This window comes from Pezoporus occidentalis, unplaced genomic scaffold, assembly GCF_034315485.1.
Source record: "Pezoporus occidentalis ecotype Australia unplaced genomic scaffold, CSIRO_AGI_Poc_V1 ctg10, whole genome shotgun sequence".
Classification (NCBI taxonomy): Eukaryota; Metazoa; Chordata; class Aves; order Psittaciformes; family Psittacidae; genus Pezoporus; species Pezoporus occidentalis.
The window spans coordinates 9242586-9257868 of NW_026912779.1; the positions used below are offsets into that span (position 1 = coordinate 9242586).

Consider the following 15283-nt stretch of genomic DNA (forward strand, 5'->3'; position numbering starts at 1 on the left):
TGAATGACAAAGCAGGTGTTGTTTGCTATAGAATTTTAATACTTGGATGGAAGAGGAGTCTTTTAAAAATATGGATAGTTCTTTAACAAAAGATCCGTAATACTGGAAATGCTTAAAACCCTCCACCTTACTGTGTTAGTTACAAGGTGAGTGAAATTCACAATGGATTATGAAATAAAGTGTGCTTTAAAATAGTGAATAATTTGATGTTTCTACAGGGCTGCCAGCAAAGCCTTGTAAAGAAAAACAGTTTGCAGGTGTCATTTCCAGCCAGGTAAATTTGTAAGCTACCATTGGACACTCCTGATTCTGGTGAAAAGCATAAGGTAGCACAGAGCTACTACCATCACTACCGTTGGACACTCCTGATTCTGGTGAAAAGCATAAGGTATCACAGAGCCTGGTGTCAGCTGGTGGGCAAAGCACAGGAAAGGCTAACTTGAGTTCGAGGCTAGAGGAATGCCCACTGCAGCCAGAGCTGAAGGAAGCTCAGTCCCCTGTCGTGAGTCAGAGGCAAACTCTGCTTCAAATGATGTAAACAAAGCTTGAGCCTCCTTATTTTGCTCAAGGGATGTTACTGCCCTTTTTACACTATTGTGGACTTGGAACCTCCTGGAGTAGAACTTCCTTGGATTTCCTAGCGTTTTCATCTCTGTCCTGGTCTCCTGAGCTTGTCTTGTAAAATTCTGCTTGCTGCTGCCACCATCAGTCCTTCCAGCTCGGAAACCTTTACTGTATCTGAACTGTCTTGTGCCTGGTGTTTCCCATATAGCTTCAGGGTGTTTGTGTGGACATTAGGTTGTCTGTAAGGAGCCTTCAGAGGAGGAAAAGAAGTGTATTTTGTTCAGGCTCTGAAAATGTTGCTCAGTACTCTGCTTTTCAGTGACATGTTAAGAAAGACTACTCTGCTGCTAAACACTGAGGAAAAAGTGCTCTTGTGAGAGGGGCACATCATCATAGATGAGGGCTGTTGTATATGCATATTCAGGGAGGAGATCTGAACAAAAAATAAATAGGGTATTATTGAAATCTGCTGTTATACATAAATGTTTTTTTTTAATTAAAAAAAAAAACCAAAACCAACAAATAAAAACAAAACCCAAACAAAGCAAATGGAACAAGCCTCAAACCCCAGAAAACCTACATGGTTTTCGGGTAAGCTTATTCCAGGAAGAGAGTCAGTAGAAATTATGGCTGTGACTCGAGGAAAGACTAGACAAAACCAATGCAAATTGAAAGCTTATACTCAAATGCTTTCAGCCCTTATTTTATGTTCTTACTTTATTTTTAAAGCTATTTCACAATGACGAAGTTGTTACTGAAATACTGATTTATCTTTTCTAAGCTTGTTACATTTCTGCTTGTAGAAAGGATTTTAAAGGTAGGTGAGATGCTCACAGTGTATTTAAGGAAAAAATAATGAAATTGTTCTGATAGGAAATTCTCATAGAGTCAGTTATGAAACACTGATCTGCAGATGTTGTTTTCATCCATATGTTAGTTATGAACGGAGGGTTTTATGCCCGTGAACTGTTAAAGGAAATTTTCCTATTCCTGTAATTACTTTGCTTTTTCCTTATTTCCTCCTCCAAGTACTCTCCTCCAAAGCGTGTCCACTGCCAGAAACAAAACACTGGACTAAATTTGATATTTGGTCAGCTTTTGGCAGAGATACTAAGTTTTTCTTTACTGTTCTTGACTTGTTTTTTCCCCCCAAGAGTAGAACTTCTCTCAGATCACTAGTGTAGGCAGATGCTTTGCTTGAATGTTTCAGGGTTTAAAATGAGAAATTTATAATCCCATTTCTAGTAGGAAATGCTGCTACAGTTCTGTACCTGGACTGTATTGTAGTTGAATGGATTGACTGTATGAGGTATCATTGTATGTGTGTATATGTGGAGAAAGAGAAATGAACATTTTCAAAGTATGAAGACTCTTTAATTTCATAATTCAGGCAGTCATTGCTTTGTTGCCCTTCCGCAAAACATAAAAGAACATTCTTGAGAAATAGTCTTATGTGACCTCTTCTCCTTGCCATCATCTGATTCTTGTTTTTATTATCCGTAATCTTGGCCTCTTTGAGTACCATCTTTAGCAGAAACAAATCAGCGCTTTAGCTTCTCTTAAGCATTGCTGGTTTGCACATTTTACTATCAGGCTAATTGTGAATGCCAGACTGTTTGAACTGTGGTTCTTGTGCCCAGCCAGATGATGGCAGAGTGTGTGTCTTCATTGTAGCATTCATTTTAACACTCTGGTGGATCAGTTTCTGAATGCACCAGTAAATTTTATTTTATTTTATTAAATTTTATTAAATTTTATTCCTTACTTCATTCATATTGGTAGGTCCCTGCTAGGGATAGGTCAGCTTGAAATACAAAGTACCTTTCTGGCAAAAGTTTTTGTAGCACATCTTGCATGGAAGATTTTAGCTCTCTGCTTCAGCAGGCAAATGTGATGGCATAGTTGATCTTGTCTGTCTTCTGTGCCAGCTGGAGTAATTTAAAGCTGTGGACCAGTGCTTGACTGACTTGCATGTGTGGTAATTAGCTTCAGTTAATAGGAGAACACTAACAGAACTCTAGGTCTCACTTTCAGTCTTTGCTTATATATTTGTGAGGAAAAGTAAATGGGTTGGAACTAGATGACCTTAAGGTCCTTTCCAACCCTAACCTTTAGCTCCCAAACCAGGAGATGAACTGGAGTTATGAAACAAGACTTTGGTTAATGCTGCTTCTGAGAAAATTATGCTGGTAATGCCGGCTGGTCTTTAGTCCTGGTGTTTTACATCCTGATTTGTAAAAATGTCATTGTTGTGTTCTCGTGTTAGGGTTTTCTTAAGTGTAAGTTAGAAATGTTTCAGAGCTTGCAGTTCCTTAACTCTTTAGTTTGTGTGGCAAGGTAGAAGAGATGCTTCTGTGTTAATGCTGCTTTCATTTTTCTCCGTTCTGATTCTGTGAAATGGTAGAACTATAATGTATTTGAGGTTGCTTAGGTGGCTTAAATTGTTCCATTTTAGTCAGTGCTAATCTTAATATTGAAAGTGGGAGTTCACTGATCTGGTAGGGGGATGACAGCACGTTATATACACTACAGGTAATACTTTCCATTTGCTGTTTAGTTTTATTAAAGTGAATTTGTTTTTTAAAGAAATAATTCATGTACCTTTCGTTGCTCTTGTTTTTCCCACTAGGAAATAGTTCTCATGGCTGTCACAGGTCTTATTTCAGGGTTTCTTGGCATGAGATCTAGATGCAATTGCAAACTTCTGATTTCAAAATAGATCATTTGAGGGATTTGTGTTTACGAAATAACGGTGAGTTACGTGAAAGATGTAGTCAGTCTTGATTTCTGAGTCCAGATAGGGGAGCAGGAGAGTTTTGGTTGGACCAGGACAACATGTTAACCATGACTAATAAAAGTCGAGGGAGACTGATGTGCTGGCTGGACAAGTCCTTATGTGCGTTATTGTAATACAGGTATAAATTATGTCTATTCAAACATGCATTTTACATTGGAAAATGCATTTACATATGTTGTGTGACGAGCCATGCTTAATGTTTTTGTGCTTTTTCAAATGTTGTGAGGATTTTTTGGGGGGAGGGACATTAACTCCTGTGGGAGTTGCAACTCTGGAGTAGAGCTTGCAGTAGAAATGAGGTTCCCATGTTCACAGCTTGCCAGGGTGCCAGCTTTGTATTAAACTCCAGTGGGTCCAACAGCTTTCTGGCAGCAGGGCAGGGAGTGAAGGCAGACTGAGCCAACCATTTCAAAGTCTGACTCCATTTACTGTTTTAAGATTGTGAGGAAAATGGAAACCCAAGAGTTACTGTGGGCAGAATCAAGAGTTGGCAGATACCTTCAGTATATTGGTAAGAAGCAGCATTTTGTGCTGATGAACTCATAAGCAACTGTAGAGGCTAATTGTCAGCTTTGCTTTGCCATTCTCTTTATACTGTTGCCTTTTAGTCTCATCATTATGTTCTGTACACAGCTTACCCTGTGGTGGTATGGCACCTTTTGCATGATCTGGGAGGGAAGCTGGTTCTGTGTAGTTATGCCAACAGTAATGTGCTCCTGATCCTGCAGTGCAGTGTCGTGCTGTTAAGGGCACACCTTCAGTCATGTACTAGGCTACCACGTAAGCTGGTGGACAAAAGAATGTAGCTTTAATGTAGTTGAGAGCCTAATTAATTGAAATACCAAATTGCAGACTAGAAACCGAGGAAAAAACTTGTAAGCCTCTGCAGATGCTGTTTAGCCTTATTTTTATAGCCCTAGAGGCAGAATCAGATCTGTCACTTGCTGGTACAGCAAAGGGGAAGATTGTTCTGGGAGTACTGAACCTTTTTTGCTCTCTGCCTCAGCAGTTGGCAAAGAGTTACCAAGATTGACTAACAGCAGCATGTCAGAATTTACTATTTAGGCAAAAAAAAAAAGCCATAACAGAAGATCATCTTGTGCTGCTGGATTTCTTGCGTGTTCTTTGCCTTTCATTGTGAAATAGCACAGTTGTGAACATCTCTGGGTTTGTGTCTAGTTGGTTTTTTCAAGAAAGATACCGAGAAGTTTAAGTGGAAGTTCACTACTGCTTTGGTAAAGGATCAGGTCTTTGAATAGGCTACAATTTCCAAACGTAAAGCTCTGCATGTTGGCTTGACCTTATGTATTGGAAAGAGTAAGTGCTGTTTGGTTTTATGCTGCACTTTTACAAAAGACAAGGAGGTGTTAATATGATGGAAAGTGGATCTGGTGATCTGTATGTGCCTTGTAGAAGTTGAGAAGCAATTTCTGTTACTGTTGGAGCAAATGCACTAAACAGATCTTAGAAATGTTAAGGAGACTATTCATGTTGCCAAAGGCATTGGTGTAGGGAGTTGGAAAGCTGCAGGTTCTATACGGTGTGTTGTTTACTGTGTGCTGGGTGCTTTCTAGGACTTCCTAGGACTCTTGGTTCCTCCTTCATACCCGAACATGGTAAGCAGTTAATGAACTAACTTTGGTGTTGTAACTGAAGCTGCTGATAGGGAACTTTCTGGTTGTTGTGGGGAAACTTTTTTCAGCTTTTCAGTAGTAACAGAGTACAAGATTCTTTTTAATCATTTTAATGTATTCACAGACTTAGTCTGTTCCTGGCAAAGTCTGAAATGTAAGGTTGAGATCCTTTATAAATTGCAGAGGATAAATAAGTGGTGCTGCTGCAGGATCTGAAATGGCTTGGAAGCTCTGGAACAACAAAAATTGATGTGTGCAGGTTGTGGCTACAGGTATGCCTGCTTCATGCTTGAGATGGATTAAAAAACTTAATCTTGGGTCTTGTCTGGGTGATGTTTTGAGTGATAACTGGTCAACAGTGGGACTGTGTTAACCAGCTTCACTTGGCATGCAGCCCAAGAGATCCCATGTTTGGTGTGCTGAAGAATCAGTAGTTTTGCTAATATGCTTACTAATAGATTTTCTGATGTGTTAGCCTTGGTTAGCTGTAGTGCTACAGCCTTCAAAGAAAACTCCCTCTCATCCTTAATTTCTTCATACCTGGTATTTGTAAGAGCTGTCTGACTAAGAACTAGCTAAGCACCCTCAATCCTTAAACATGTTGTGTCAGCATGGGGTATCCAGGGAGTCACGAGGCTAACTGTATTATGGCTGATGCAGGGAGGAAAAAAGGTAAGGCTTATTTAAAACAAAAAATGGAAAGGCTTGTGTTTGTCTTTAGTTTGATTTTATCTTTATAATCTTCCAGGAGTGTTTTAATAGTTGTAGTAAACTAGGAGAAATTCTGGTAGGAAGGCAATGAAATGTGCATTGTGTTTAACTGGCAAAGGGTTTACCGAAGCCTTTCTGAGAATAGCTGTTGGTTTTTTTTCCCCTTTCAGTTGATGCTGATGAAATCAAACGGCTAGGAAAGAGATTTAAGAAGCTTGATTTGGACAACTCTGGTTCTTTGAGCGTGGAAGAGTTCATGTCTTTACCTGAATTGCAACAGAATCCATTAGTACAGCGAGTAATAGATATATTTGACACAGATGGAAATGGAGAAGTGGACTTCAAAGGTAAGACATGGCGCTTTGTGTCTGTTTATCAGAATTTCTGGAGCTTAAGAATTCAAATCTTGATTATGGTGAGAGGAGAGGGGAGGAAAAAAACTTGTTAATCAAAATAAGGTCCTAATTGCTTGTGGAACTGAATTCCAGTACAACTAGTTTCTCTGGCACATTAGAGCACTCCTGAGCAAAATGCTTAAAAAAGCGTATTGTTTAGTCATAGCTTTCCAGGGCATACTCAGTTAGGACTGCTCATGAAGTATCCCTTGAAGTGCAGTAATTCAGACTCTTCATTGTGGTGCTAATCTGAAGTATATTCTTACGCTGAAGAGACTGAAAAAGTGGGTAGACTGTGAGTGGTGTGTCTGTCCAGAAGCTGTACTTACCCAAATGTTCGATCTGTCTTTTCTTGGGAGTATTTTGAAAAAGCTTTCAAAATTGAGGAAGTGGTCCAGATTTTTCTGTTGACACTTCCTGTACAGGATTATTTTAGGTAGGCCCTTCAAGTGAAAACTGCAAGTTTTGATTTAGTATGTTCTTCCAAAATTTAGTCTTATCTTAAATACTTGTGATTAGAAGGGCCAGCAGATTAAACATCTTCACTATTGGTTGGTGTTAAAACAGCCTCTGACCCTTAGAAGTGATGATGTTTGTAACTTCTGTTCAAGGTAATACTTTGTATCTCTTGTTGCCCATGACATAGGAAGACAGGCTGAGAAAGTTGTGGCTGTTCACCCTGGAGAAGAGGAGGCTGCGTGGAGATCTCAGTGTCTGAAGGGGGCCTATAAACATGCTGGGGAGGGACTCTTCATTAGGGAATGTAGTGACAGCACAAGGGGTAATGGGTTAAAACTTAAACAGGGGAAGTTTAGATTGGATATAAGGAGGAAGTTCTTTACTGTGAGGGTGGTGAAGCACTGGAATGGGTTGCCCAAGGAAGTTGGAACTAGGTGATCTTAAGGTCATTTCCAACCCTAATTATTTTATGATTCTATGACTAGAAAAGGTTAACCAGTTTTTAAGTGTAGAAAGCTCTTCAATCTCACGTCTATTGACAGGCTGACATTTTAAATAAAATGTTAAAATATAAAAGCTACTAACCTTTACAAAACCAGTTAAATTTCTGTAGAGAGAACTACAGTGTAACTAGAATGTTGAAGTTCTGAGACTTTGTCTTGGTATCCGCTTCCAAAGCAGTAATTGTTGTATATAATTGTTCAAAATCCCCTTGTGAAAAATAAGCAGTGATAAAAGATGATGCTATATTGTATGTGACATTGAGCTGTGATTAATATAATTATTGAGAGCTGTCCCTCTTGGGTGGGAGCAGGAAGTTGTCAGAAACAATTTTCCATGGTGGAATGATGCTGTTGCAGTAAGTGGCAGTGAATGCTGCTGTTGTCATCTGGCCAAGTTTGGTTCATTTAATTTATTTATTTCTGTCAGATGGAAGCTTGGAGGAAAAAGATAGTAAAGTGGAATAGGGGAGATTTAAGTTAGATGTAAGGAAGAAATTCTTTACTGTGAGGGTGGTGAGACACTGGCACAGGTTGCCCAGAGAAGCTGTGGCTGCCCCATCCCTGGCAGTGTTCAGAGCCAGGCAGCACGAGGCTTTGAGCAACCTGGTCTAGCGGGAGGTATCCCTGCCTGTGGCAGGGGTTTGGAACTGGATGAGCTTTAAGGGTCCTTTCCAAGCCAAACAATTGTATAATTCAAGAAAAGCAAAATTACATTTTGCTTGTTGAAAGACCTAAACATTTTATTTGTTTTAGGTTAATCTTAAAGCATAATGCTAAAATAGTCCAGTCAGCATTTTATTGATAAATCATACCTGAATTGTTGATTAAATGTCACAAAACTTGTTCAAACTGGAGTAGGCCTTTCAACCTAATGCTATATTGCTGCACCTCTATATTCTTTCTGACCACAGTTTAGCTTCTGGTTTTGCGCTGTTGTTACCTTTACTACCCAAAACTCCCAAAACTCCCAAAACTTACAGGATCTTAACCAGACACAGCACATCCCAGGGTTTTATTTTCTTGGCAACTCAGGGGTTTGCTCCTGGAATGGCATCATTGTTGAACAGTGTTAATTTTCCTTTTTTTTCTATTTTTCAATAGCAAAATAGATTTTTTTTTTTAATTTGTTTTAGAACAGTTTTAATTTTTAGTCTAATTCTTGCTTTAATTTGAGAAAATAATCTTGAGCTGTAAAATTAGAATCCCCGTTTGAGTAGCTTTAGTAGAGATCTTAAGAGTTTTAGGTCAGATTCTTATGAAAGTCTGGCAACAAAATTATTTAAATACTGGTGTGAACAAATCTGGTCAGTGAGCACAGTGTTGGATTTGGAGTACTTCCTACTAAAGAACACGTAAGTATCAAAGTATGGACACTTAAATGTCACAAAACTTTAAAGATTTTAGGGTAATTTAGATCCTTCTTACAGTTTCTAAAAAGTTCTGAATGTTTATGTCCTTGGTTTATTAAAAAAAATACACTTTTTGTAAATGTTTTTCTTGTACTCTAGAATTTATAGAGGGAGTCTCCCAGTTCAGTGTCAAAGGAGATAAGGAACAGAAGTTGAGGTGTAAGTATTTTGAATTTTCCTTAACAAAATTTTCTTAGTTCTCCAAAATATGCTTCTGTTGGTCAACATTGAGAAACCGGCAAATCCAGTGGGAAATCATGAAGGTAGATTGTACGCATTTTGTACGCATTTTGTACACATCTGTAGAAGAATTCGCCAGTGTTCTGTGGGGAAGGTTTGAGGCTGCCTTCTGAATATCTTCAGTTGCTTCCCATTCTTTTTTACTTCACAGAACTGTGTAATAATGTGCTTTGATGTTAGTCTTACGCTCCTGTAATGCAGATTTTTTTGCTGCTGTCATAGAACAGCACCAAGTTCTTGTTTTGAGAACTGTGTCTGAGGAACACAACGTGACCCAAGCCTTCGGAGTGTAGAAGGGATGGGTTCATGCATGGATGTAGTTTCCAATAAGTAATAAATTCAGTGTTAATGCCAGATTTGCAGCAAAACAACCAGGTGGGATTTTGATTAATCTATTTCCTGGAAGGCTGTTATTTTTTGTGCTTGTAAATAAGCTGCTACGTGGGTGCTTTACCTTGTGGTGGTAAAGATTTTCCAGTTCAGTGTTTATAAAGTTATTTTACTGCTGGTGCTAGAACTATTTCAGCTGACAATTCTCGAGTGAGGTTTTTCGTTTAAATTCCATAGTAGCATTCATTATATTGTTTCTGATGGTTCCAAGGCTGTCAGAAATCTCACTTAAAACACAGGATTTTTCTCAGTTTGTGCAGGATTGTGTCATTGCTTAGTGCAAAGCACATGAATGTATATTGCTCTTTTCTGACCATGTTTGTTACTTAAAGTTTTACATACATCTGTCTTCTGCAGTTGCTTTTCGCATTTATGATATGGACAAAGATGGGTATATCTCAAATGGAGAGCTCTTCCAGGTGCTGAAGATGATGGTTGGGAACAATCTCAAAGACACTCAGTTACAGCAAATTGTAGATAAAACCATAATTAATGCAGATAAGGATGGTGATGGAAGAATATCCTTTGAAGAATTCTGTGCTGTAAGTAACCTCTAAAGAAAACTTCGATAGCCTTTAATTCTAAAAGGAGGAAAAATGGTAAATAGTATAAAGGGTAAGATTATAAAAGCAGAGTGATTTGGCAATAGTCACTCTTTGACACAGCTTTATTATAGGTGGCATTTTTGTCTTACGGCTTCCAATAGAACAGTGTCTTTAGGGTGGATGAGCCAGTCAAGAATAGGTTTCTTCAGGATGCAGACTTTCCCCTTGAATCCAGCATGCCTGAAGAGATCACTCAGAGCAGAGGAAGTTTTACAGGGTAATTTCTGTGTCATTTTATACCATTCTAAACACAAGACCAATCCTAAACTGTTTTTGTATATATACAAAAATGCCTGACATGAAGACATATTAGATTCTAGTCTCTCTAAAGATAAGTTGTGACTGGTTTGACGTAGGAAGCTGGTTTTCCTTGTTTTCAACAGTTACTTGATTGAAAAAGAAACGGCACTTTGGGTTGTTTTAAATGGCTCTGGCTGTGTAATGGAATACATGGGGTAAAAAAAATCCAGAGCACTGTGGGCAGCATGTCCTGTTCCTGAGGGTAGAGGTGAAGTGCGTCAAACCATCTGAAAACTGTAAAACCAGAGTGCTAAAAGATGAGCACAGCACGTCTCGTTCAAAAAGTGTCCTGTCAGGGGTGCTGTGGGAGGGGAGAAGTGTATTCCACAGAGGTTAACCTGTAGGTTAATCCCCCAGTCTCTAAACTGAGTGTCTGCTCCAAATCACCCTTCAGAAAGGTTTATCTCTGCACAGTGTGGAGAGGTCTGGGGAGATTATCACCATCTGCAGAACACAGGGGTTTTACAAGGGCCAGGGTAGCAGGATTTGGGTCAGTTACAAGCAGGGTAACAGCTCAAGTGCTGCTCTTGAAAGGGACAAACAGTTGAAAGGCACATTTTAAAAACTTTGGGTTTTCCTGAGCAGAGTGCTTGAATGTAAGTAGCACTTGAGGCTTGAACTGCTTGAGTCTCACCCGTGTTGTATGGTTGTTTAATTAGTTGACAACAAGTTTTAAATTTAAATCGAAACACACTAAAACTTGAACACTTGAAAATGGCAATAATGAATGTTTTCCTGTTAATTTTAAATGGTGCATCAATGAACGTACACCTGGGTTAGCACTGAGTCAACAGGCACTCAAGCACTGCTTGTTTCCTACTCTTCAAATTGACTTCAGTTCAAACATAACTCGTTCATACTTTCATGATCAGTGCAAGCTTAAAGGAAAAACCCGCCCTTTCTACAGACTATTAAAATAAAAACGCTCTGTTGTCTGCATGGTTCTTTTTAGTAGTTATTTTTGTGACATCATGTGAAAACCTGGACATTTGCAAAGAACTCAAAGACTTGCAGCCTGCAAATGCCTGCATTAGTGAAATACCTGTTTCTTGCCCTGTTGTCATCTAACCGTCCATCAAATATAACATAGCCTTTTCTTTTGTCCTCCAGCTTCTGCCCAGACTCCTTGTCTTGTACTATGGCTTGATTTTCCTAGCTTATTGGGATTTTAGTTTCTTCAGTTTTTGTTGACCTCCTGACAAGACGCCTTTCATTCCTATGATCTCTTGTTCTTGCAGTTTAGCTTCTTGAATTTTGTGCCATCTAGCTACAAAAATATTTCTGTTTGTCACATCTGGCAATACTATTTGGCCTTTGAAATTTGTCTCCATTACAAGAGTTCCTCTGACCTCGCACCTTTTCCTTTCCTTTCTCTGTGCATGAATCGTGTGCCTTTGAACACTGGTAATTCCTTTTTGGGTGCGTGCAGTTTTGTCAGCAATCTTGCTGCCTTTCCTAAGGCCCTGTGCAGAGGCACAGTTTTACAGGATGTTTCAGAAGTCAAGTCAGCATTTCATTTAACATACAGAAACATAATACGAAGTCAGAATGAGTTGGAGGGGAAAAGCCAAAATGGTGTAATTTAGACTGTTTTTCAGCCCCCTGAGTGTGTAGATCGTACTAATACAACTACTTTGGTTCATACATAATTCATTCATGTATCTCGCAGTGCTTGAGATGCAAATTATTTTGGGGAGGCCAGGGAAGTACTGTAATTATGATCACCCTGAGTGCATCTTGTGAATAAAGTGTGTTCTTTGTGTGTTGCTGATTTTTCAGTTCTCACCTACTTACAAACAACTTTTCTTCTCCCAGGTTGTAGGAGGCCTAGATATCCACAAAAAGATGGTGGTAGATGTGTGACTCTGTAGGGCACCACCCAACACTTTTGCTTTCTTCTCCATCTCTGAAGATCTGCTCAAGACGTCCAGCAATGCTCTCTGTGTATTTAAATGGAAGTATTTTCTCTGTGAAGCCACATTTTCCAACATGAGCCTCATGAAGCCAACTAAGTGTTATTGAACTTTTATTCTCTCAATAACTCAGTGTAGCACTTTAAAGTCTGAAGGACAGCAAAGATGGAAAGAGCATATCAGTGTGGTGGAGAAAGGGAAGGGGTTGGCTTTTTAATTTATTTTTCTTCATCTTTTATAACAAGGAAATATCTATCTATATATATATATGTGTGTGTGTATTTATATATAGATATATATGTAGCTTTCTATATGTAGTAGCTAGGTGGGCTTTAATTTAATATACTTGATTCAGAAACAAAACTAGAGTACAAAGTGCCAAGCAGAATATTAACAGTTCAATATATGGATATACATCCTTACTTTTATTTCACACAGTTTTATATATATAGTAGAAGAATGTAAAATTTTAACTGGGTGTTAGGTCAGCTCTTTTCCTTTTCCTGTGACTGTTCAGATGTTTCTATATATTGACTGGCTGACAAAGCATTGCTTCTTATTAATTCACCTTAATTACATTTTTTGTAACACAGGAGACTAAGTTTATTTATACCTGTTAATATATTACCAGGGACTGTGTCTCTTTGCTAAATAACTTAGTACAGTTCTACTTAATATGAGAATATAGTTTAATGCTACTGCCAAGAACTAGCCCTCGTGCATATAGTAACTGTGGAATGCTTTGATGGCCGCTAGATTTCGTCATCTAGGAATTGGGAGCAGTTACAGCTGCCCTGAAGCAAAGGCAGATCTGCTGTTCTGGATTCATTTTAGATAACAGCTGCTCAAGGTGTTAGACACATCCATGATTTTTTTCTTGTGCTTAGCTTAATGAAATTAGGATTGATGTAACTCTGCAGGATTCCCATCTACTTATTTTCTACAGCACTTACATTAGAAAATGTTCTTGCCATTTAAATTCTGTTTTTCAACCATGATAGTTTCCCCTCTGCGTTTAAAGAATACTACAGGTAGCATAAATAACTGGTAATATTTTATATATATATATATGTATATAGGATTCATACAGGGGGAAAATCTTGTTAACCTATGCCATAGAGGAGGAAAACTTCACACTATCTAAATTTATACCTCTTGCGGTTCTCCAGCCCTTTGCCTGGGGAATTATTTTCTTTTCTAGATTTGTCCATATCATGATTTGTAACGGATGGTAACTTGATATATTTGTGTGATATAAAAGTAGTGAGCCATGTTTTACAACTTTATATCATCCCTTCCCTTTTCTGCAGTGGTACTATTGGCTGGAAGAAAAACATTTGCTAGATTTTTTTAGGACAGTTCATCTTTCCTGTATAGTAGTTTTTCTATTAAAGAGAAAAAAAATTGTTTTATAATCAGCAGTGGGAAGTGCAGGTTGTCTGAACCTACTTCAGTCGAGCACCTATCTGCCATAGCTGTTCCTTCAACTGAGTGCTGCACATCATGGGCTCTGTCTGTGAGAGAGAAATCCAGGTGCTTGGTGTCCTTGCATGACATAAAGTTTTGCATGTAGATCGATTTGAAATGTTCCTCTTGTTTACATAATTTGCATAATTTAAAAGGTAAATGTTGCCAAACTTTGGTAAATGTTAATGTTCAAAACAAAAATCTCCACTACATGTAACTTTTCTTCCTCTGGATCAGTACGTGGTTTATAATCCCAGCCAGTGGTTGTATCTGTTCCAGTGTCAACTGCCATGTGCTCTGCTTCGAGGGGGAACTAGTCTTTTGTGAATTTTTTGTACATAAGTATTTGTTACAAACATTTAGCAAATGCTTTTGATTTCTCTTACTTGCTTGTGCATATCTTGGCTGGCATTCTAGAAATTAGTGCTTATGTTATTTCCTTAGGGGGGTTGGAAGGGGAGGGATGAGGTTGGTTGGGTTTTGTTTTGTTTTTTTTTTTTCAATTTTTTTTTTGTTCTGTTTTTTTCTTCTTTGGGGTTTTTATTTTTGGATTTTTTTTTTTTTTCAGTTTGTGTGGGGAAAACTGATTTATGTTGAATGTTTAGTTTTTCCTCTGCATGCTCCATCATACGTTGTGGGAACTATAAGAACCTTCATACTACATGAATACAAAATAAAATATTTGAACCTTGGCTGAGCTGCTTCAGTATTTACCTGGATCTTCCCTTTCAACTTCAAGCAGCGCTGCAGCCTGCTCTAAAGAAAACAAAACTGCTGTTTGTAGTTGTTCCCTCTTCAGTTATAAAGGTTTACTGGAAAAACTGCATAGGGTCCAGACAGCCTCCTGAATAATTCCGGGCTTTATTTCAGTGTTTCAGGACCACTTATGTGTGTGTTTTTACTAAAGGCACATCTGGTTCTTTTTGCTAAATGTCCAAATTAGATAAAATACCTTGGTTTAAATCCTGCTAAATTCAGAATGGTTGGGCTAAGTGGAAAGTGGTTTAAAAAACAAAGCCCTAACCTTGAATGTAGGTGGAGAATTAAAGGCAGCTCCTTTCTCAAGGGAAGGTGTGAGACCTCTGCTGGTGGAATTAATCCTCGCTGTAGTAGGTACATCCCTTACGGAAGCCGTTTGCTATTGCTCTTTGTAATGCAGTTATCTGGGCCCTCCTCTGCGTTTCTCTCTTCCTTTCTGCTGCTTTTGGTGAGTATGGGCATGCAGCTGCTTTAGGGTGAAGATCAGGTTGCTTTTGTATGTCCTTCCCTCACTCTCCCTTCTTATCTTTTGAGCTAATTGAGATGAAAGGACATAAGCAGCTAATGAACAAACAAAATGTTGCTAACCAGGTAGTGCTCTTCTTACCTTCAGCTGCTCAATGGACACGATCTCCCCTGTGTAGCTCATATTGCCAGGAGCTGTACATTTAAGTAACATGGCAAGTCTTAAACCTTGTAGCAACTGAAGACTTGAATGAATTTGGCTATAATCAATAGAATGCTTTGGGTTGAAGTGACCTTAAATACTATCTAGTTTGAACCTTTGTGCCACCGTCAGGGACACCTTCCACTAGACCAGGTTGCTCAAAGCCCTGTCCAGCCAGGCCTTGACCACTGCCAGGGATGGGGCAGCCACAGCTCCTCTGGGCCACCTGTGCCAGTGCCTCAGCACTCTCCTAGTGAAAAGATTCTTCCTAATGAAGTGCTGCACTGGAAACTTGGACACCGAGAGAAATGTTTGCTCGATTTCCTAATGTTTTTGGTAATCTCAATTAAGCTTTTTCATTCAAAAGCCTGAACTGAAAATGTGCTAACCAGCAAGAGACTTTGGAACAAGTCTGGCTTGTTTAAATTAAATGGGGACGTGACAGGTCTCTTGTCTCTCTACTCTGTTGC

The 15283-nt window shown here is 38.8% G+C and overlaps 1 protein-coding gene and 1 long non-coding RNA gene across 4 annotated transcripts in view; one reads left to right on the forward strand and one right to left on the reverse strand.

Moving 5' to 3' along the window:
* The window catches only part of PPP3R1 (protein phosphatase 3 regulatory subunit B, alpha), a 41065-nt gene extending 28884 nt beyond the window's left edge, over positions 1-12181 (forward strand). For all 3 annotated transcript variants that reach the window (XM_062611194.1, XM_062611202.1, XM_062611184.1), the window contains exons 3-6: positions 5877-6053; positions 8572-8631; positions 9460-9644; positions 11823-12181. In XM_062611194.1, coding sequence (XP_062467178.1) covers positions 5877-6053; positions 8572-8631; positions 9460-9644; positions 11823-11870 — 470 coding nt within the window. In that variant the 3' untranslated portion in view covers positions 11871-12181. The remainder of the gene's footprint in view (positions 1-5876; positions 6054-8571; positions 8632-9459; positions 9645-11822) is intronic.
* LOC134159840 (uncharacterized) overlaps positions 1-15283 on the reverse strand; it is a 188523-nt gene that overhangs the window by 56237 nt on the left and 117003 nt on the right. The gene's annotated exons all lie outside the window — the stretch shown is intronic.